The sequence below is a fragment of the Armigeres subalbatus genome, chromosome 3, assembly GCF_024139115.2.
Source record: "Armigeres subalbatus isolate Guangzhou_Male chromosome 3, GZ_Asu_2, whole genome shotgun sequence".
Lineage (NCBI taxonomy): Eukaryota > Metazoa > Arthropoda > Insecta > Diptera > Culicidae > Armigeres > Armigeres subalbatus.
In genome coordinates this window covers 366,467,278-366,491,956 of record NC_085141.1, presented here as the reverse complement: position 1 = coordinate 366,491,956, position 24,679 = coordinate 366,467,278, and the positions used below count along the sequence as shown (strand labels likewise).

The 24,679-nt window shown below is 41.6% G+C and overlaps 2 protein-coding genes and 1 long non-coding RNA gene across 4 annotated transcripts in view; all 3 read left to right on the top strand.

Moving 5' to 3' along the window:
- The first annotated feature begins 5,604 nt into the window (after positions 1 to 5,604).
- LOC134222874 (uncharacterized) lies at positions 5,605 to 8,478 on the top strand. Its single transcript, XM_062702017.1, has one exon. The coding sequence runs from the start codon at positions 5,605 to 5,607 to the stop codon at positions 8,476 to 8,478; it is 2,874 nt and encodes a 957-aa protein (XP_062558001.1).
- A 2,380-nt stretch (positions 8,479 to 10,858) lies between these two features.
- Positions 10,859 to 11,395, top strand: LOC134223493 (uncharacterized). Its single transcript, XR_009982594.1, has 4 exons — positions 10,859 to 11,021; positions 11,083 to 11,156; positions 11,215 to 11,277; positions 11,331 to 11,395. It is a non-coding gene; the product is annotated as an uncharacterized LOC134223493 (long non-coding RNA).
- A 3,222-nt stretch (positions 11,396 to 14,617) lies between these two features.
- Positions 14,618 to 24,679, top strand: part of LOC134226343 (uncharacterized protein KIAA0930 homolog) — a 36,225-nt gene continuing 26,163 nt past the window's right edge. For both annotated transcript variants that reach the window (XM_062707061.1, XM_062707060.1), the window contains exon 1: positions 14,618 to 15,068. In XM_062707061.1, coding sequence (XP_062563045.1) covers positions 14,936 to 15,068 — 133 coding nt within the window. In that variant the 5' untranslated portion in view covers positions 14,618 to 14,935. The remainder of the gene's footprint in view (positions 15,069 to 24,679) is intronic.

Below are 24,679 nucleotides of genomic sequence, written 5' to 3'. Positions count from 1 at the left end.
TGTGTGTGGTTTGAGTTTTAGAAGCATTCTCGAGTCCTTTCGAAACACGCAGAGGGTTACGACAAGGTGATGGTATTTCGTGCCCTCTATTAAGCATCGCTTTGGAGGAAGTATTATGAAGGGTTGGGGTAGTCACGAGTAGTACGATTTTCACGAAATCCGTTCAGCTATTTGGTTTTGCCGACGATATTGATATCACAGCACGTAACTTTGAGAAGATAGAAGAAACCTACATACAATAATACATACTTACAATAATGTAAACAAGTCAATTTGGAACCATTTTTAATGGTTCAATTAGAAAGGAATATATTTTTAAAATGGAAGCTATAGATACCAGAGAGAGATTTCTGAGAACTTTTGAGGAGCTCTTCTTTTATCTTTGTATATTAATAAAAAAAATTAAAAACTTTAAAAAGAAAATGTTTTTTGTTATTGAGGAAACAATAAAAACTATTTTTTAAATATAATCTCCCTTATAAGGAGAGTTTTTTATGCGAATTTATAATATTAATATTTAGTAAAAAATATTATAAATATTATTTACACTAATTTTTTTGCTCAATAATTTTTGGCACAGTTCCAGAGATTCACAAGATTGATAAAATTCCAAACTTGAATGAAAAAATAGTTAAATGATTCATAAAAATGTTCTATTTTCAAATATTTTCGCGGGGGCACGAGTGGGTCTGGGTAGGGTTAGCCCTTCTGACCCCCTCCCCCTAGTTTTTGCTCAAGTAGTGGCTACCCGACTCAACCCGCATGATATGAAGAACAGCATCTTTCAGAGGATTCCATCGAATTCCTACACATTAAAATGATAACCTTTTGTTACCAATTTTTATCAATGAAAATGTGTTCGTACTTCACGAGGGGATTACTTTTAAAATAGCATTAAGATCACCGAAATAAAGTCTTAAAAAAAATTCCTTAACGTGGACGTCTTACTTCCCCCACTAAAGCATTTTTTTTCCCTGTTGGGTATTTTAATCACTGCGACCATTTGTTAGATCTATTGTGATATATGCCCCATTTCATATAGCTTTGTCAAGTTGACGCATCATTGCTATGTAGAGCAATTGCATCACCTTGACTACCAGCGTCTTCCAATACGGTATTATGGTTCTGATGAATCGTACTACCAAATTGGGACTTGTTCTCCAAACTTCAGAGGGTTCTATCAACCCCCTGTTGAAGAACTGTAATCTTTTTCTAAAAATTGCCGGACAATGGCATAACAGATGTTCCGAGTCTTCCACATGTATACCGCAGAAGCGACATACATCATCTTGAAGTTTTCCTAGCAGCTTCAAGTGATAACGGCTCGGGCAATGGCCTGTTACAAGACCTGTATATGTGTTAAGATCTTTTTTTGAAAGATCTAAAATTTTGCGAGTGATAAATACGTTTGGTGTGATGAAACGTTTAGACTGCCTCGCAATCAAGGTGTTCTTCCAAATGTCCTCTATTTTTGAATGTTCCCAAGATTTGAGTTCCATTCTAAGAGAACACGCAGATACACCACAAAAAGGTTCTGGACCTATGAATTGTCGAGATGAACCAAGTCTTGCCAGTACACCCGATTCTTTTTTTACACGGGGGATGCGTGCCGTGTGAAAAAAATCCGTGTAAAAATAATCCGTGTTATTTCGAGAAACCGTGTAAAAAAAATCCGTGCTATTTCGAGAAACCGTGCAAAAAAAATCCGTGTTATTTCGAGAATCCGTGTAAAAAAAGCCGTGTAAAAAAATCCGTGTGAAAATAATCCGTGTAAAAAAAGAATCGGGTGTATATCAGCTTGTTCATTGCCGTCAATGCCACTGTCGCGACGAGACACCCCTGTCGTAAGTACACTGTGGCCGGTCAAGGGATTGGTCACAACGATGGTCAAATGTCAGGTTAAAAAACGAATAGCGCGAACGAAAGAGGAGAGAACTAAATTCGACACAATACGTGATCATTGCTGAGTCATCAAAATAGTAGTTCTTCGCACATTTGCTTCGATTACAAGTAATATTATATACATTTTTTCCAATAAGATCAGTTATTTCAATTACATTTGCTTAGTTATAAAATAGTTATCGTAAGTGCCTAAATTATTGTATAAATACTTCGCCAGATATCATCAATACAATAAGGTACATGCTTACTTCACTATATGTTTGACCGATCACGCATTCTAATAAGAATCACTCTCAGATCCAGGTTGAGTTTCATCGTACCTTAGTTAATATGCATCAGAAAGGAATTAGAATAGACATATGATCTGAACTGTAAGTAGTAGCATTGAATTTATCCAGAACTTATCTAAATTTGAATATGTTATGTTAGGGAAGAGTAGCTAATACGCACATTGTCGTTACAAAATCCTGAAGCAAGGGATTGCGTTGCGTTGCGTTGCGTTGTAACAGAGTATTTCGTAGATTGCATACTGATAGCTGTCATGTATTTTCTTTAACTTTCTTATCCCAACTGCTTATGGATTACTATTTGGGATTTAATAGCAACCCAATTGGGGGTCAAAACGATAAAGCATGAAAGCTACCATTGCCGGCCACGTCCATCTTCTCTGTTACTAAGGAAGGGAAGGAAATGATGATATGACATCTACTTAACGAGAGGCCAGCGACTCACCGACGCCCTCATAGATGTCAAGGAGTTGGATGGTTGGTAGGGAATATAGTTTAGGAATATCATCATAAGCAAATGATATAATGCGTTTAAACAGACGTTGGGAGTGACCATGCTAAGAAATTTTTGTCACTCCATTGTTAATTGTCCTGGGATGGGGCGAAGCTATTAAACTTGCCCTGGCTACCGAAGTACACATGTCCCACATAGATTACTGCAACGGATATGCGACTAGATTTGGTCACTATCAAGTTGCTGCAACCATTTTAGTCTGACTTGTGCTGCTCGGGTAATTAGCCTAGGTTTAAGCGCCATTGCTCGCTCTCTGAAACGAGAAAGAATATAAAATATATTAATTTTCCCTCCCCTTATGCGATCCCAATTGAAATTATGTACTCATATTAATATATGCCCTTAGTAAGCGAAAACCAATATGTAACTTTACAATCACAGAAAATTTTATCGAGAAAATAGGAATATTGAGGAAAGCCAATAACAGTCTGTACTTTGGTTGAATCAAAGTTAGTTGTATTGTTTCACTATTCACTATCACTATCACTTACAACCAATAACAAAAAATCAAAGTTTGGGTCGTTCAATAATGACGCCACATGTTTTATGGGGAGAGGAGGGCTACTATTTTGTGACAGTACATATTCTAGGCATACAAGAAAGCATTAAGGGGGTTAGAAATCTCAAAAAGTAGCGGACGGCATATTTGAATCGCCCCTAACGTTCGGACTTAACAAAAATTATGGGAAGACGAATTATTATCGTTGCTACATGGTGACTTATTTAGCTCTCCGTGATATTATTCACTGATAAAATCATTCTCGTCAAATTTTTAAAAGCTATTTAGGTGGTTAGATTAAGACATATTAACACACACGGGTTGTCCTGAATTTGGAAATCACAAGTTCTGCACACAACGCACAACAAATCTATCTATCTGAAGACTTAATTATCACATTTTAGGTTTAATATTTTTCAAGCTTTTACCAGGACATTTTAGAGAAAAGAAAAATGGAAACTGAAAAAATGACACAACGAAAAAAAAAACACAAATTACACTGATTTCCACGTGGATTTTTTTCGTAAATTTCATATAAATTTGTCCATTTCGAACAAAATATTTAACAAAAAAAATATTTTCGTACGGCCGAGTTGCGAAAAATATGCAATTAATGTGTGTGTTTCCATTCTATCTCCCACTGTCCGGCAGTGCTTTTATGGAAGAAACCTGTCTTTATATATTTGATAAGTGATAGCTCTACTGTGCATCCAAAGGCCCTACAACAAGAAGCTACAGACCACAACTTGAGGTAATTTTCAGCACAGTAAGCCCCGCATAAATATACTCAGACATCAAATGGACATTTGTAGTGTATTTAAACTTCCGGGATAAAGATTTACATCAATGATACACATCATTAATACATATGTGATCCTAGCGCGTATTTAGTGAAATCAATTTTATATATTACAAGTATGGAACGGACTCACCAAATTTGAATTTGATTGAACTTCATTTCAGTTTGATGTTATGTAAATATTCTTGAAATACACTGGATTTCTAGCCTCGTTTCATCCTCCAGTAACTAGTATGTGTGCCTGACTTCCGTGGAAGTGAACAAAATCCTGAAGCAAGGGGTTCACCAAAACTGTGAGTATGTCGCCTTGTAGTATCGCAAAATGCTAATTAAAAACATTTTTTAGCTTAAAGCTTACCCTTAAAAAACTGGTTTGCTCTTGAGATTTGGAATATCCACTCCCCCACAACATCCTTTAAGAGTTTTGTACGTGGGATTGAGATGACAGGACGTCATGACCGATCAGTGTATCAGTGTAAAACATGTTCCGGTCCGGATTCAGAAGTCGCTCATATGTTCTCATGTGACCAGTGTCGCCAATGGGAACACTTTCGTTGCGCAGGGGTTGATGAAGCCATTAAACGCCGTCCATTCATCTGCAAAGAGTGCAGACAGGAAGCTGACTGCAATCAACGTGTACTGAGGTCCCAAACAAAGGGAATCCAGGGCATCAAAGACGTTGAAGCGAGATCAGAAAAATCCAATAAAGGCAGCAAGGTGCCGTCTATTCGTAGTGCCGGTTCCCAGTCGTCAGTCACAAAAGCGCAACTGGAACTGGCTGAAGAAGAAGCCAGAATCAAGCAGAAGGAGCTCGACGAGGAAGAAAAACTAGAACAACTGGAACTCGAAGAAGCACAGCGGAAGCTGGAGGAGAAGAAAAAGCTACTAGAGGAGGAATCGCTACTACGTCAACGCACATTAGAAGCAAATCGTCTCCGTCTTGCAAAGCAGCAAACGATCCGACGTGAATCGCTAGAGAAGAGGAACGAAATTCTTCTACAGCTGTCCGAACGAGGGAGTGTTGTGGAGGCCACAACGGGTTCTGTTGAGAAAGTGTCAAAATGGTTGACAGCTCATCCATCCAGAGGGATGACCGACAGGAAATCAACAGGTGTACAAGGTGACGCTGTTACAACAATGGTTCCTTTGGCCCCGATCGAAGTACAGGATGCTTCGGCTTTTATGATTGCGAAGCCAGTTCCCACTGTCGCCACAACAATCTCAGTGCCTGCCTGCTGAAAAAGGCCGTATTACGGGAATGTACCCGGTCAGGAATCCGGTACCACAAGCTGTCATCACTGAACCATTCGGTTCATTGTCGTTGAACAGGTTTGTACGAGGTGTGCAATCCGTTCCACGAGACGTTCGTTCGGTTACGGTCAGGGAACCATTTCAACAATTCGTCTCGTCTTCACGTCCTCTTCATGATTCGGAGCCCATCCCTGCTAGAATTTCTTCTTGTCCACCGATGGTTTATCAGTCATTTAATCCACGAACAATAGGAGCTACTGCACAGTCGCAATCACATCTAGGGCCTTCTTGGAGCACACCCATCCAATACAATGCAGGGTCGCTTCCGAGGGCTTCGAATCTTCGTAATGCTATGGCAGTTCCACGATTTCAGTATCGGGATCCCCCGGCGGAACACAGCCATCCCAGCGAGATTGTGAATCCATCTGCAATTATAAATCCACCTGAAATGCGATCTGGAAGAGAAACATCTTTGTCGGAGGAGCCTCCAGCGGTTCTCAACTCACAACAGATAGTGGCGCGACAAGTTGTTGAGAAAGACCTGCCAATGTTCAACGGAAATCCGGCAGATTGGCCGATGTTTATTAACAGTTTGGAACAGTCTACCGTTGCATGTGGATATTCAAACGCGGAAAATCTCGTGCGGTTACAACGATGCCTCACAGGACATGCCCGGGAAACGGTACGCAGCAGACTTCTACTTCCAGCTAATGTACCTCACGTTATCAATACACTTCGAACACTCTACGGCCGCCCTGAACTACTAATTAGGTCACTCCATGAACAGATTAGAAGAACGCCGGGCCCTAGACAGGACAGGCCTGAAAGTATTCTCGAGTTCGGATTAGCGGTCCAAAATTTTGTCGACCATTTACAAGCCGCGCAACAGCAGGAGCATCTCTCTAATCCGATGCTGATGCAAGAGCTGGTGGAGAAACTACCCGGTTCTATGCGGATGGACTGGGCCGTATTTAAAGGAACACAACCACGTGCTACCGTTTTGACATTCGGCGAATTTATGTCGAAGCTCGTAAGCGCGGCTAGCGAAGTTAGTTTCGAGCTTCCGGGACTTTTCAAAAGCCAAAATGCCGGGAAGCAAGGACATTCAGCAAGAGTACAGGAAAGAGTACGAATTCAAACGCATTCCACGGAGGAGGCCCCTCGTGTCCAGAAAACGGGTGCGAACACGAAGAAAATTGTGAAACAGTGTATAGTTTGCGATCGCGAAGGGCATAGAGTTGCTGAATGTCTGAAGTTTAAGCAGTTGAGCGTAGATGAACGGTGGAAGACAATGCAAAGCAAAGGTTTGTGCAGAACGTGTCTGAACAGCCACGGTAAGTGGCCATGTAAGTCGTGGCGCGGATGCGGGGTTGAAGGATGTCAGTTAAAACATCACACACTACTGCATTCGTCGTCTGTGCCAGCAACATCGACTCATTCAGTGAACATTTCATCAAGTCTGGTTCCATGCGACCAAGACCAGACACTATTCCGGATCATCCCGGTTGTCCTCTATGGAAAAAGGAAGAGTATCACCATATATGCGTTTATAGATGAGGGTTCACAGATAACTATGTTAGAGGAAAAGGTAGCCAAGGACCTTGGCGTCACGGGCCCTATGAGACCACTCACACTACAGTGGACAGGGAACGTGAAGCGCAACGAGATGCGTTCACAGGAAGTGAGCTTGCAAATAGCAGGTAAGAGCAGTAACAAACGGCTGGAACTTCGTCAAGCTCGTACGGTGAGCTGTTTGGTCTTGCCCACACAACGGTTGGACTACCGCGAATTAAGCAATCGTTTTCCACACCTGAAGGGATTACCGGTAGAAGGGTACGATCATGTTCGACCAAAGTTGTTAATCGGGCTTGACAATCTTCGCCTTGGTGTACCGTTAAGATTACGCCAAGGAGGACCACATGATCCTATCGCAGCCAAATGTCTTCTTGGTTGGAGTATATACGGCAATGTGTCAGCCAACCCAACGCCGACCGTTGCTGTTAACTTTCACACTGCGGCTGTAGCGAAGTCTGAAGAGTTACTAAACGAGCAGCTACGAGATTACTTCACATTGGAAAGCTGTGGAATCGCGACTCCTGCTGATAAACTCGAATCCGAAGATGATAAAAGAGCAAGGCGGATACTCGAAGCAACGACACGGCGGATTGACACCGGATTCCAAACAGGTCTCCTCTGGAAATTGGACAATCCAGAGTTTCCGGACACCTATCCCATGGCACTACGTCGTATGAAATCACTAGAGAAAAAGCTGCAGAATGATTCAACGATGATGCAGCGAGTACAACAGCAGTTAAATGATTTCGAACAGAAAAACTACATACACAAGGTTAGCGAGACAGAGTGGACTACTATCGATCAACGGAGAGCTTGGTTTCTTCCTTTGGGAGTTGTCACAACACCAAAAAAACCGGGCAAGATCAGATTGATCTGGGATGCCGCAGCAAAAGTTGGAGGCGTTTCTTTTAACTCCTATTTGTTGAAAGGTCCCGATCTACTTACACCTTTACCGAGAGTCCTCAGTGGATTTCGCCTGTTTCCAGTAGCCGTTTCTGGGGACATTAGGGAGATGTTTCTCCAAATTAAGCTACAGCCGAAAGACAGAAATACTCAACTGTTCCTGTTTCGCCACAGCCCACACGAAGCAGTGCAGACCTATGCAATCGACGTCACTATGTTTGGGTCAACGTGCTCACCATCCTCGGCTCAATACGTCAAAAACGTAAACGCCGAACAGTTTTCCCGATACTATCCTCGAGCTGCAGTCGCCATCAAGGAACACCATTATGTCGACGACTATCTCGACAGTTTTAGAACAGTTGACGAGGCGGTACGAATGATAAACGACGTCAAGCACGTTCACTCCAAAGGTGGCTTCGAGATACGTAACTTCTTGTCCAACAGAGCCGAAGTACTGAGACGAACTGGGGAGATCGAACCAGGACCGTCAAAGGATTTCGCTCTCGTGCGAGCAGAAATCATCGAATCCGTGCTAGGAATGAGATGGCTGCCAGAGGAGGATGTTTTCTCCTACACGCTAGCATTGCGAAGCGATCTGCGACCGATTCTGAACGAACAACACGTTCCCTCGAAACGAGAAGTTCTTAAGGTGGTCATGAGCCTGTTTGACCCCTTGGGCTTCTTGTCATTCTTTCTGGTGCACAGTGTTGATGCAAGACGTTTGGGCATCCGGAATTGCTTGGGATGAGAAGATCGGCGAAGTACTTTTCCAACGTTGGCGCCAATGGGTATCTTATTTCCCCCAGTTGGATACATTACGTATTCCCCGATGCTATTTCCAAGATCCATTCCCTATAAATTTTGACCGGCTTGAATTGCACATCTTCGTCGACGCAAGCGATTCGGCATATGCTTGTGTTGCGTATTACCGACTCGAAACGGAACACGGAACTAGAGTTGCACTTATCGGCGCTAAAACAAAAGTGGCCCCGCTGAAAGTGTTATCCATCCCACGTTTGGAATTGAAAGCCGCCATTCTAGGAGTCCGAATCCTAGAGACCATTCAAGGCTTTCACACGTATCCTATAAGCCGCAGGATTCTCTGGAGCGATTCCAGCACTGTGTTGGCCTGGATACGTTCGGAACATCGACGATTCAACAAATTTGTAGCGGTACGAATTGGGGAGATACTTTCAGCAACCGATGCCCAGGAATGGAGATGGGTTCCTTCTGGAATAAACTCCGCTGACTTGGCTACAAAATGGAAAGTTGGCCCTGACTTCTCCTCAAATAATTCGTGGTTTAGCGGACCGCGATTTCTTTATCAATCCGAAGAGCTCTGGCCTCAGCAAGCTAAGATACATATCACTACCGAGGAACTTCGATCAAACCACGTACACTGCACAACTCCACCGTTGATCGACGTCTCCAGGTTCAGCAGATGGACCAGACTACACCGAACGATGGCCTTTGTACTTCGATTTGTCGACAATATACGACGGAAGTCCAGAGGCGACAAGCTCCACCAAAGTACTCTCCAACAAGATGAACTGAAGCGGGCCGAAGAAGTGTTGTGGAAGGTTGCACAGTCGGACTCATTTCCCGAAGAAATCGCATCCCTTTCGGCCACACGAGGATCCTCACCCAACGCCCGCCATGAGCGCGTTGCCAAATGCAGTTCCATCTACAAGAACTGGCCCTTTCTTGATGAAAATGGCGTACTTCGAATGCGTGGAAGAATCGGTGCAGCAACCTTTGCGCCGACCGAAGCTAAGTACCCAGCCATTCTCCCCAGGCAACATTTAATTACATTTCTCATTACAGACTGGTACCATCGCCGATTCCGCCACGCCAACCGTGAAACCATCACCAATGAAATGCGCCAGCGGTTTGAAATAGCGAAGCTCCGATCATTGATCCAAAAGATCGCCAAAACCATATGATATGCACAGCGAGGAACGCTGTCCCCAACCCTCCTGAGATGGCACCTCTACCGGTGACTCGGGTGCAACCGTTCACATATGTTGGCCTGGACTATTTCGGACCACTTCTGGTCAAAGTTGGCCGGAGCCAGGTGAAAAGATGGGTGGCCCTGTTTACCTGTCTCACCATCCGGGCTGTACACTTGGAGGTCGTACACAGCCTTTCAACGGAGTCCTGTATAATGGCCGTTCGGCGTTTCGTGGCGCGTCGCGGATCACCTGCGGAGTTTTATACAGATAATGGAACGTGTTTCCAAGGCGCGAACAAAGAACTGGAAAAACAAAAAGTAGACGCTCGCAACTACGCTTTAGCTGCCACGTTCACGACCACTACTACACAGTGGCGTTTCATCCCACCTGCCGCTCCTCATATGGGTGGCGCTTGGGAGCGTCTAGTCAGGTCGGTCAAAGTGGCCATGAGGTCGGTCGCAGAAGCACCACGCACACCAGATGATGAGGTGCTAGAAACCGTACTTCTAGAAGCAGAAGCCCTAATCAATGCTCGGCCACTCACGTACATCCCGCTTGAATCAGCTGATCAGGAGGCTTTAACCCCTAACCATTTTCTTTTGGGATCGTCAAACGGCGGTAAGGTACAACCATTTGGACCAATTGCAAATCCAGCAGTATTACGCAGTGGATGGAGATTAGCGCAGTCCATTACGGAAACGTTCTGGGCTAGGTGGCTGAAGGAATACATTCCAGTGATCACTCGACGAGGTAAATGGTTTGAAGAAACGAGAGACCTAACAGTAGGAGACTTGGTGTTGGTTGTGAGCGGAACGGCGAGGGACCAGTGGATTAGAGGACGAGTAGAATCAGTAGTGCCAGGGCGCGATGGGAGAATTCGGCAAGCATATGTTCGGACATCATCCGGAGTTCTACGGCGGCCTGCAGTGAAACTTGCGGTACTCGACGTGCGAGAAAGTGGTGAACTTTCGCTAGGGCCTCTTGACGGTCGAAACACGGAGCTAGGTTCACGGAGGGGGGGATGTCGCGACGAGACACCCCTGTCGTAAGTACACTGTGGCCGGTCAAGGGATTGGTCACAACGATGGTCAAATGTCAGGTTAAAAAACGAATAGCGCGAACGAAAGAGGAGAGAACTAAATTCGACATAATACGGGATCATTGCTGAGTCATCAAAATAGTAGTTCTTCGCACATTTGCTTCGATTAAAAGTAATATTATATACATTTTTTCCAATAAGATCAGTTATTTCAATTACATTTGCTTAGTTATAAAATAGTTATCGTAAGTGCCTAAATTATTGTATAAATACTTCGCCAGATATCATCAATACAATAAGGTACATGCTTACTTCACTATATGTTTGACCGATCACGCATTCTAATAAGAATCACTCTCAGATCCAGGTTGAGTTTCATCGTACCTTAGTTAATATGCATCAGAAAGGAATTAGAATAGACATATGATCTGAACTGTAAGTAGTAGCATTGAATTTATCCAGAACTTATCTAAATTTGAATATGTTATGTTAGGGAAGAGTAGCTAATACGCACATTGTCGTTACAAGATCCTGAAGCAAGGGGTTCACCAAAACTGTGAGTATGTCGCCTTGTAGTATCGCAAAATGCTAATTAAAAACATTTTTTAGCTTAAAGCTTACCCTTAAAAAACTGGTTTGCTCTTGAGATTTGGAATATCCACTCCCCCACAACAGCCACAATGACCAGGAACCCAATATAGGTTCACTTTGTTACGACTACCCAAGGTTTGGAGTGACTGAACACATTCCCAAACGAGTTTAGATGTGCATCTTGCTGATTTCAGAGCATTCAATGCTGCTTGACTATCAGACATTATGCAAATATTTGAATGCCTGTAATTTCGACGTATGCGTAAATTAGAGCATTCAAGCAATTCAACCAATATAACTATATCATCTGCGAAGCCAATTATCTCGAAGCCTCGAGCCTCCAGTTGTTTGAGAAGATCGTCAACGATTAAAGACCACAATAGAGGTGATAGTACGCCACTAAAGCATATGCAATGCATTGCATAGGGAACTGGTTAGGCACTTCATCTTATAGATCCCATATTCATCCCATCAAAAACAAAGCATTTAAAAGGAATTTGATTTGTTTCTTATTTTTGTGATTTTTTTCAGCAGTGAAAAGCGACAAGGTTGGTGCTGTATTTCTTTGTTTGTATATGTTCAGTGAGATGGAAAACGGAACAGTTCCCCTATATAGGGACAACTTAAGAATTTTGTAGATATATAATAGATATTGAAAGGGCCAGATATGTAAACATCGCGTGACATCTCTAATTCTCGGGTACTTATTCAAAAGGACGTATGTGTTTTTGTAAACAAAGATTCAAACGTCGATTTGTCCAATCTTATAGCCCTCCCACGCAAACCATCGCCACAGACAGGTAGGGGAAGCCTTCGGCTACCTGTTGGTGGTGTTGGTTTGCGTGGAAGTCCGATCAGATTGGATAAATCGACGTCTCAATCTTTGTTTACAAAATCACATACGTCCTTTTGAATAAGTACCCGAGAATTGAAAATGAGAAAATGCAGTACTGTTCATAATACACGACCATTTTTAAATATTTTAGTATAATATTTATTATAATATATTAAATTACTACAGCGCCAGTACCGTTATAGTACTTATGCTTCTACTATCCTAACGTAAATATCAAATATATATTCTCGCCTCTCGTTAAAATGTACGTCAAAGTTTGAAAGATTATATTAGTATTCCCATTTCTCATAATCAAATAATGAAAGCTTTTTATACAGATAAAACAAAGAAATACAGCATCGAAATTTGCTTCTTTTTGCTAACATGCGCGCTCACTGCCCAAAAAAATCACAAAAATAATAAATAAATCAAATTCCTTTTCGTGTTTTGTTCGTGTTTTTGATGGGATGAATATGGGATCTATTAGATGAAGTCCCGAACCGTTCCCCTACCACTATATTGAAATAATCGGAATGGAAAGGTTTTTTAAACAATTATTGCTTTAAAATCTCCCAAATTTGTACACAGAGTATATGCCTCAAACCTTACCCTAGTAAGCTGTGGTTAAGCACATTTATCGTTGTAAATTTTCATATTAATCATAAGAGCTTAAAAAAACGATTAATCGGATTGGTTACTTTTAATTATTATGATTATCTTGCGACTACTTGCAAGAACAACAAAAATTGGGCATAATCTTTTATTGTTCCTTGAAACAAAATGACAACTTTCGTGCTCATTTTCCAAGGCTCTCATAGATGTGTCAAATTCATCCGCAGTACAAATAGCACGTGCTATCAAAGCATTCACCGCCAAAATCCACCACGTGGCGGCCAAATTTTCAAAATTATCACAAAAGCTTAGTCGATTATCTGGCGCTTATTTTTCGTAGCGACTAAAAATATGTAGAGTAGTAGATTTTTTTATGTGCGGTACAATATTAAGCTATTGTCGGCGTAGCACCAACTTAGAATTCGGAAGTCGGGACTTCCGAACCGAACTTTCTTCCAAAGTTTTATCTGTCAAACTAATTGATGCGTAGTTTAGCGCATTTTCAGGCGAATCCAGCGAATTGGGTAAAAAGTTGGGTAAATTGCCTGTATCTGGAAAAAAACCCAACTTCGGTATAAAAAGCATACCAACTTTGTTCCGGATAGACAATACGACCGCGCCAAACGATACACCGCAATGTTATTCACCCTCACCCATAAGAATAAAGTAAACGGGGTGCAGAAAACGCGGCGGTACCTTTCCTGAAGGGTAAGCCGCGTGCAATTTTGAGAAAATCAGGCAACAGTGTGATTGTTATGCGTTTATTCAATGTGCGAAAATAGACAAAAAGAAAACTACTCTATTGGACAAAAGAAAAAAATGCACACCCTGCCTGCTTAAGTGGCTGCTAAAAAACGAGTTAACGTGATTATTCACGCAAGTTTATTGCGTTTATCAGTTGAATAAGTGCATGAATCTATGTAATGTAACTAAAATATGCTCGATACACTTTTTAACGAAGCAGTAATAAATATCTCTCCACAATACGATGTACAGTAATATCCCGATTTTATCACCCCCCTGGTGAATTTTGGGGTGATAAAACAGGGTATGTGACAAAATTGGAAAAAAAATATTTTCATTTTTTTGTGTGAACGGTACCCGTTATTTGTTGTCGAAATTGCTTACAGAATATTTCCCAGGTACTCAGAAGTCGTTCGTAATAAACTACAGGTGGTGAAAGTTATTTCATGAAAATCGATGTGATTTTTGGTATTATTTACGAAAATAAAAAGAATGACAAAATGTTTTGGGGTAACAAAATCGGGTCGAAAACGTGACAAAATCGGGACGTGATAAAATCGGGTCGAAAACGTGATAAAATCGGGGGTAGACAAAATCGGGGGTAGACAAAATCGGGGGTAGACAAAATCGGGGAGTGACAAAATCGGGTCAACACTGTATTATTAAGAGATATGGAAATTACTGATTAATTTGCGTGATGAGGCAACGTTACCTCCAAGGCAAACATTACCTCCAGTTACCCTGGAAGATGTCTAAACTTCATTTGCAAGTTTTTTTATGCAGAACTGTATGAAAATCAGCCATCAGTTGGCTGAATAATATAAATATCCAAAACTCAGCCCACTGTTTATATCGCCATGTTATGGCTAACGTCATACCCACCACAAGATGTCTCTACTAGACATTCATTCTGCCATTCCATTAATCCTTTCGGAGGAATTTCTACGCCGAACATCTCTCGGATCTACACTCAATCCTCTCTGTTTTGGTCGTTTCCCTTAACCACCCAACCTTTACCCCACCAGCAATCCGTCACGCAGCGACCATCGTAGATGGGTTTCTGCTGTTATGCTTCGCTCTCTGCCATAATAAACGCCAATCCACTCCTCTAGGCTAGATGATCGGTGTGTCATTTCCATCGCACATCTGCGTGCAAACGGTTCTCGGCTGGGTACATCATTATCGACTATCAAGCAGAGTGTTAACTACATTGACCAATGAAACTTGCCTCACACAGCAGTGGGAAAATGTGATCCTCTCCAGCTTGCGAGCCAGAGGGAAAGCAGAAATGCACGCCATAGTTGCAACGAGTGTCCAGCATCGAGTGTGTTCCGTTGTTTAGTGCCATCTCGGTTTTTAAAGTTCTTTTTAGTTGCTTACGAAAATCCCAGTGAAAAGTCTGCCTCTGAAACAAGGGTGGATCTGCACCAGTATGGCGTCTTCGTATGGCAGCACCAGTTCGCCAGCTGCTTCGATGTTCAAATCGCCGCCAACGGCCCTGCAGCTGCTTCTGGAAGAGATAAACTTCCAGCGGACCAAGGAAATGCGACAACTGCTGAAAGATGGTAAGAAGTTTCCTGCGGATTTTCACAAAAAGCATGATGGCCGGCGATTATCGATTTTTCCGAACGGTTGTTGGCTGTGTCACGAATTTACGCAGAATGCTAATGTTGTGGGGTGGTGGGGTGTGGGTGGTGTGCAGTGAGTTTGACAACCGGAAAAATAGCATATTGCTGGGAGAGTGAGAACGAACTGTAGACAGTAATCTCCAATAAAACGACCAGCTGATCTTTGTTTACTACAGGTTTGGCGAGTGCAGGGAGGCTAGACGAAACAGTTGAGTGCGTATGGCGCATTATTATTGTTGTGAATATGATGCCATCGGGCCTGGAAATTTGATTCAATAAAGGAAGAGCTTTTATGCGGAAGATTCAGCAGACCGAATCATTGTACAACTCGCAAATTGCTTTTTACACGTTTGTATTTTATTATTAATCAAATTATTTACAGATCTAATAGGGCTTTAACAACTTATTAAGCATGACTTGAATCCATTTCTTCGTTTGTTTCATTGAATTATCTTTATTTACGAGATTTTCGGCCCTAGGCCGGTTCATCTTGTCTCCCGTAATATACAATTGATCACTTTGAAAATTGCAATAAACTGGTTAAACGACAACGTAAACCAAAAACATGGCCTGTCGTCTACTTTTCAAAAAGAATTCTATGAGCTGAGCTCTCAACAACTAAGTGCTGAATCATGCCTATGAAAATATATAAAAAAAAAACTAAAAATCAAAGAATGCAAACTCTGATACACATATTAAGTTATTATTGACGCACTGCTACTAATGACAAACTTGTGATATGTGTATGTTCTCTCAATTGAAAGTACATAGTAGACAAAAGTAGTGACAAAAAATTTCTTTACCACCTTCGAATCTGTTCTTAGGTACAACTGTATATAGGCCAATCGGGCTTACTGAGAGAATCTATTATGAGTCTTGTCTTGCCGGCGTTTTTCTTAATCTCGAATTTACAATATGGGACACATACGATTCAACCAGTAGTGCACTGACTGCACTTGTATTACTCATACTCGTGGTTGCGATCTTTTCTGCGGTATTATTTATTGACATACAAACAGAGCTATGGGGACTCCCCGTTGAAACTGGAAAGCCGTCTCTACTGTCTACCGACCCGACATGATATAAACTCATACACATGTGATAAATTGTTTTTGCCTGTTGGCTCTTGGTTCACTGCAAACACTAATTGAGGCTCGGAGACTCATAGTTTGGATTTGGGTGCAACAGAATGATCTCAAACAGTGTTCCGTACAACGCAACGTGTTAAAACTTGAAGTATGGATTATAATTCGACGAAATCTCGCTTAACTTTTCAAAAGGACCTAAGTAACATTTTTTTCATGATTTAATTTGAATAGCGCAATCAACAGAAAAACATGTAAGCTTTTGATTGCAGTACTCAAATTAATTCATGAAAAAAATGTTACTTAGGACCTTTTGAAAAGTTAAGCGAGAAATATACATCAGAGTTGTCCTACACAGTTGTCAAAAAATCTGCTCTTTTGTTTTTCACAATTTTAAACAATTAAATAAAATTCATTCAGTAAGTGGAACTAATAGATGGATATTTCAGTTTTCGAAATGTCACTTCAATCAATCAAAATGTATTACATCACCGCTCTATCTGCTGTGCGCGCGCCCACCTTGCTCCGGTATGTACCAGTTTGACACATCAAAGTAACATTTAGAAACTTCAAATATCAATCTATTAGCTACACTCACTGAATGAAATTTATTTAATTGTTGGAAATTGGGAAAAATAAAATAGGAATATATTCTGTAAAGTATCACTTCAATACAAAACACTGAAAATATGCGTAAAAAAATATATAGGGAATATAGGGGATCAAAAATAAAGCAATGAAAAAAAATTTGGTTTGTTTTTTATTTTTGTGATTTTTTTCAGCAGTAAGCACGCGTGTTAGCAAAAATCATCGACGAGATCGGTGCGGTATTTCTTTGTTTTGCGATGAGATGAATATATGTTCTGTGAGATGGAAAATGGAACAGTTCCCCTATTGTGACAAAATTTTGTCTATGCTACTATATTCAGTAAATTATTAAACTGTGAAGTACCCTAATTCGGATCAGCAAAAATAAAAACATCGACTAACTCCGTCGACGCCATTGATAATGAATGACGTGAACGGAATTAGGCGCAGTTGATACTGATTGGAGTTGGATAGACATCAAAGCTATTTTTTTATGCCTATTATCGAGACTTTCAGCCCAAGGCTGGCTCGTCTCGATTTCAAAGCTATTTTTTTTTGTTGTACGTAGCACTCGTTTTGCCTTTTTCACAATTCATTTGATTAGGCACTTATTTCTCTCTCATCTCAATTCCATGGACTACATATTTCAAATCGGTGCAAATCATTTCGACCTTGAAAATGGTAACGGTGATCAAGTATTTTACTCAACCCCGTTGCGTTATTGAAGTGACTAGCATAGAAAGAATGAATTCTTTTCAATCATTGAAAACAGTTAAAAAAAATTACACTTTTCATATAATCATAAATCTGTAATTTTACATCACCAAAATAAGTTGAAGAAAAAGAAAATAAACTATTTGAAAATTGTGTGTAATTGAAATTGAAAATTTGTGAGCAAATTAATAGAATATATTTTTATTTGAAACGAAGATTGTATCCTGTCTGGCATAAAGTTTTTGGTTCTTGACAAAATTTCTCGCAGTTTTCGGGAGCTTCTTCGTAATACACCCAGGTTTTTTTTACACGGTTGGATTTCATTAATTTCTCGGTTAACCTAAACTTTCACAGTTTTTAAATACCCCCCGAATTTTCTTTGATTTTTTGTGAATTTTTTCGTGGGGTTAACTCATTGCTTCATTGACGCTGAAGGTCTTAAACGACCAAAACCAAACCGTGTAAAAAAAAACCTGGGTGTAGTGCAGAGATAGTAAATGTCACTAATGAGCAGGATTGAATGACTACAGCGCCACCTACAGATAAAAAAGTGAAAAGTATGCATTTTCCGATGTACCGTCAACTGGGGGGAAGATGATCATTTTTAAGACAAAACATGCAACAATAATGTGTGTTTACATTCTAAATCGAAACAAATATTTTCAAAACATGTACTGCTATACGTTGCAATAATCAACAACTTTAGTTTTCTGAAATGCATTCGCATTTATTAAAATAAATTAAATTATCACACATTTTTTGAGTAATCTGGTTTGGGGTGAAGTTGATCAAGACAGCTCTACTAAAATCATTATGACCTAGTAGTCAAAATACACTAGGTTATTTGTATGAATGTTGAATTTACTACGTAAAGAAGTCTACGAAGTCAATATTTAAAACGAAAATAGTGTCATTTACGACTATCTATCTCTTTCTTCCACAAAATACATTTTCATGATTATAATCGAAAAACTCGGATTTCTACCTAGCGGTAGCATTACTTTAACGGAGAATATTGTTGACCACCGTTTCATAAAAAAATTTGGCACTTTTGACTGATACATCAAAAGATCATCTTCACCTCAATGATCATCTTCCCCCCAGTTGACGGTATTTAGTTTATTATTCCCATATAAACTTCACGCTCGTTAAGCATCCACTTAGACTTGACGGATCTGGCTGAAATTTTTACAGTAGCTTCTGGGAGCAAAAAACTTTATTTTCGAAAAAATGACTTCGTATTTTTTCACATAAGTGTGGTCCACCTTAATACCTAAATATATACGTAAAAATTAATTTCTGTCTGTGGTCTTATTATACTACTGAACCGATCGGCGAGGAAATTTGTATGCGGAGGTTTTTAGGGCTGTGGGAGGTTCTTGAGATGGTTCGAGTCCTCTTGCCATTCCTGCTCTAGAAGTGGGGGATCCCATACAAATTGTTCCGATGAAATCCCTGTTCACGGCAACACTGGCGGCAGTATCTCTGAAACCGACTCTGTCGTAAAATAAGTAAAAGGACGAGAGAAAGGAATGCACCAAAACAACTGAGGTGACAGTAGACATGAATAAGTGCCTTGCATAGTGACTCGACAGTTTGTATTTCGATGGTAAAACTACAGTAATTTGTCTATTTCAATATGAATTTATAAGTATAAAATTATTACAGAAATTAAGGCTACAATATCGCGGTTAGACCTGTGCCAAAATTATATCTAGTGGTTCAACTACAATAGTTTAGCAAGTGCGTGTAACGATGATCTTAAACAGTACTTAATATCTAGATACTAATGCTAATGAAATTTCCAGAACGATAAGATACCCTCTGAGGAATAAAATCGATTACTCTCCTCTTCCGAAGAAAGTACACCAAATTTGTAAGCTAATCCTAAGTTAATCCTAATGAATTCAGTACAAATAAACTTATTCTTCTAGCTAAAAGCATTACACACAAATCTTGGTGTTTGCTATTTGGAGTTGGTTACATAACCCAACATTCTTTTAGAAATTTGTTCGGGTATCGGGAGAAATGTCGAATCAAGAGAATTCCCCTCGGAACTGCCAGTCCTGTTCTCGGAAGGACTCTGCAGAAGACGAAATGGTACAATGCGACTCATGTATGCTCTGGGAGCACTTCGGCTGTGCTGGTGTCGACGAGCAGATTCGAGGAATGAACACCACGTACTACTGTAAGCGATATGCAAACCCAGGGGTTTCCAACAACAATCTTAAAGTCCACGGTACTGAGGAGACACGATACAAAAATGTAAAAGCTAGTTCGAAGACTTCCAAGGCGAGTTCGAAGAGGAACAAAAAAATCCCCGAACCTACTGGAAGTGTAACGTCCAGCGTGCGTGCAGCAATGCTAGCGGAGCAACTGAAACTCATCGAAGAAGATCGACTTCTGCAAGAACAAGAGCTAAGCGAACAAGAAGAGATGAAAAAACGACTGTTGGAAGAGGAAGAACGACAATTGGAGGAAAAAAGAAAGCTTGCAGACGAAGCGAAGCAGATACGTGAACGGAAGCTGCAAGAGGAATTGGAGGCGAAACGCAAGCAGCAGCAAGTTAGAAGGGAATCCTTAGAAAAGCGCCATGAAATTATTCGACAACTGGCGGAGGTGAGCATCCGAAGTGGATCAATAGTGAGCAATGAGAAAAAGGTACGTGAGTGGTTGGATCAGAGTGCCGGAAGACCCGACGGAAGTGATGTGGGAAATGATAAGGAACTCGACATCAATCGGATTCCCGAGGACCCGGTGACAGTTGCTTCTATCCAACAGCCATCTGAACAGAACACTGTCAGAATCAACACCATTCCATCACCAACGAGTTCGAATCGAATCTTATCCCAAACGCAAATCGCTGCTCGACATGTTTTAGGAAAGGATCTCCCAGTATTCAGCGGCCACCCGGAGGAGTGGCCCATATTTATTAGTAATTATGAGCAGTCTACGTCAACGTGCGGTTATTCTGATGCAGAAAACCTCGTCCGTCTCCAAAGATCAATGAAATGAAATGCTTTGGAATCTGTGAGAAGTCGTCTGCTACTCCCAGCAAGTGTGCCACACGTCATACAAGCATTGCGTACCATTTTCGGAAGACCGGAGCTCTTGATTAGGTCGATGCTGAGCAAAATTCATCAAATTGCTCCTCCGAGGCACGATCGTCCTGAAACATTGATGCAATTTGGACTAGCAGTACAAAATCTAGTCGACCACCTGAAGGCGGCAAACCAACACAACCACATGACGAACCCGGTACTAATACAGGAGCTTGTGGAAAAGTTGCCTGGGTCTATACGGCTCGACTGGGCTGTCTTCAAAAATAAACATCAACATGCGACACTCGAAACCTTCGGCGATTTCATGGCAGGATTGGTAACAGCAGCAAGCGAAGTCTCTTTTACGATACCGGAATTTAGCAACAGTCAAAAGCACGTGTCGCAGACGGAATTCCGAAGTAACCGCCAAAAAGTTGGAAATATGGGAATGTTGCAAGCACATTCTACCAGTGAAAACCAAAACAACGAATTCGCCCATTCTGTCCCAAGTTCCAAACCAGCTAAGCAATGCCTGGCGTGTGGTCGTGCCGGTCATAGAGTAGCTGAATGTCCTCAATTCACTGCAGCCAACATCGATGAGCGCTGGGATTTAGTTCGACAAAAAGGACTCTGTCGAACCTGCTTGAACAGCCATGGGAAATGGCCGTGCAGAACATGGAACGGCTGTGGAATCGACGAATGCCGTCAAAGACATCACACTCTCCTTCACTCTGCTACTTCCATAGAGAGAGTGAACGTATCTTCCACACATGTTACTTCCGGAAACTTCAAATGGCCTCTCTTCCGAATAGTACCGGTGACCCTTTACGGTTGCAACACTTCCCAATTAGTATATGCCTTCATAGACGAGGGGTCATCGTACACTCTCCTTGACGACTCTGTGGCAAAGCGGCTGGGCGTCAACGGCGAAATAGAGCCCCTGACTCTTAAGTGGACTGGAAATGTGACACGTGTCGAGCCAAGATCCGAAATTGTGCAACTTGACATTTCTAGTAAAAGTACAACTTCTCGATATACGCTTACCCACGCTCGAACGGTTAGTCGTTTGGTTTTGCCCACCCAATCCTTGAAATACGAAGATTTAGCACGTCGCTTTCCTCATTTGCGTGGGTTACCGATCGAGGACTATGAATTAATTCAACCCAAACTGCTCATTGGACTGGATAACCTTAGATTGTGTGTTCCACTGAAGATAAGAGAGGGGGGGTTATTGGACCCCATCGGCGCAAAATGTCGATTAGGATGGAGCATCTACGGCTGTGTTCAAAATCATACATCCAGATCTGCAGTCGTTGGGTTCCACGTCGGAGCAGTTTCCGATCCAGATCGTGAAATGAATGAACAGCTTCAAGAATACTTCGCTCTAGAAGATGTAGGCGTCACAGGGTCAGGCACAGTTGTTGAAGCAGCGGATGAGAAACGAGCCAAACTGCTGCTGACAGAAACGACACAGCGTATTTCAACAAAGTCGAATTTCGAAACAGGGCTGTTATGGAAGACCGATAACCTGAACTTCCCCGACAGTTATCCCATGGCCGTTCAGCGTTTGAAATCGCTAGAACGTAGGCTCAAACGCGACCCAGCTTTGAAGGACCGCGTACGAGATCTGATTGCGGAATATGAGCAAAAGGGTTATGCGCATAGGGCAAGCTTAACGGAGTTGACATCAGTGGATTCAAATCGCGTCTGGTATCTTCCACTTGGCATTGTCACCAATCCTAAGAAACCTCATAAGGTACGACTTATCTGGGATGCGGCGGCAAAGGTGGGTGGCATTTCCTTCAACTCCAAACTTCTCAAGGGACCAGACCTCCTAACACCTTTGCCAAAAGTTCTACATCAATTCCGGCAATTTCCGGTCGCAGTCACGGGTGACATAATGGAAATGTTCCATCAAATCATCATTCGCAATCCAGACTGCCAATCTCAACGTTTTCTGTACCGTGAACACGATACGGACCCGCCTCAGGTCTATGTGATGAATGTAGCCACATTTGGAGCCTCATGTTCCCCAGCGTCGGCGCAATACATAAAAAACCGAAACGCACAGGAGTTTGCCGATCAGTACCCCCGTGCAGCCGCAGCAATCATACACAAGCATTACGTCGATGACTACTTGGATAGTTTCGAGACAATTTCCGAGGCGATAGATGTCATAAACGAGGTCAAACTAGTGCATTCTAAAGGCGGGTTTACCCTTCGCCGTTTTCTTTCCAATGAACTGAAAGTCTTACAAAGTATTGGAGAATCCGTAGAAACAGATTCCAAGAACTTGGACCTGGAGCGAGCTGGAAAAATAGAGTCAGTGTTAGGAATGAAATGGGTGCCAAACGAAGACGTATTTACCCGACTAGAAGAGCATAACAAAAATTGAACACAATTTTAACATATTGTGATATTTATAACTTATTTTGATACAATTTTGTTCTCAGTAGCTATTATCTTTCAAATGTTGTAACAGGATTATATCATGATATGATTTGAAAAATGCTTAACACCGAATTGCCCAATAGTAGGCAATTAAAATAGATGTAGCAAAGTCTCCCAGCCATAGGTATCACAACGCTGATATAATTTGAGAAGGTTGCCTTATTTGTTATGTTGTTAATTTCATGTTCTCGAAAAATATTCTTGTTCAGACAAAAACAAAAAAAAAATACGATTCCAACTGCACAGAAACAATATATTTTGTATCTGATCCTGTTATAAATTTCTAACAGAATATGTTATTTTTATGATAAAATTGTAACAAAATTTGATAGTTTTTTGTTTCCAGTAGTGCAGTTTTTGATAGAAATTTAGTTATTTTAACAACATCCTGCACCATGTTTCTAACAAATTTTGTTATAAAAATTTAGTATAACATAATAACATAGTATGATATAATTTTGATATGACCTTCTAGTCGGGTATCTATGAGTTCGGCGCACGAGAAGACATTTCCCGTATCCTGCACAACCACTACATTCCAACAAAGCGAGAAGTAGCCAGAGTAGTCATGTGTCTGTTCGATCCACTCGGACTCATTGCTTTCCTATTGATACGTGGAAAAGTTTTGATACAGGAGTTATGGACGAAACGCACGGAGTGGGATCAACCAATCCCTGAGGATACCAATCAGCGTTGGCGGCGCTGGGTGGATTCACTACAGCAACTAGAACAACTACGCATTCCAAGATACTACTTCCCCTCATCTCAACCGGTTAGCTTCGTCAATTTACAAATGCACCTCTTTGTAGACGCAAGCGATACAGCGTATGCAGCCGTGGTGTACTTACGCCTGAAAACCGAACGTGAAATACAAGTTGCACTTGTTGGTGCAAAAACCAAAGTTGCACCACTGAAGGCCCTGTTGATTCCGCGACTTGAACTTAAAGCGGCTGTACTCGGAACACGTCTATTAGAGACGATTCAAAATCAACATTCATATCCGATAAATAAGCGTTTCTGCTGGAGTGATGCAAACACAGTTCTGGCATGGATTAATGCTTCTGATCATCGACGGTATCACAAGTTCGTCGCCGTTCGAGTCGGTGAAATATTGTCGTCTACGCAACAATCGGAATGGCACTGGGTTCCATCGAAAATGAATGTAGCGGACTTAGCAACTAAATGGAGCAACCCTCCGCAGCCAACATCGAACAGTACATGGTTCCACGGTCCGTCCTTTCTCTACACTCCAGAGGACGACTGGCCTAGACAGAAAGCGAGTACACAAACTGAAGAAGAACTTCGGCCCAGCCAATGTTGTCTATCACACTTTTCGCCTAGCATAGTACTTGAACGATTTAATCGTTGGTCAAAGTTGCAGCGTGTAACTGCGTATGTCATCCGCTGGATTGATAACCTTCATAGGCGCAAACATGGAGATATCCTCGAACTCGGCTGCCTTACCAGTGGCGAATTGCGTCGAGCTGAAGAAATATTGCTGAAGACAGCCCAAGGCGAGTGCTACACCGGTGAAATTGCCATTCTCAACAAGACTAGAGGGCGCCCTGAAAGTCATCATCCCATCGTACACAAATCCAGCACAATCTATAAAAGACTTCCATTCCTGGATGAAGTGGGGATTCTACGTAGCCGGGGCCGAATTGGTGCG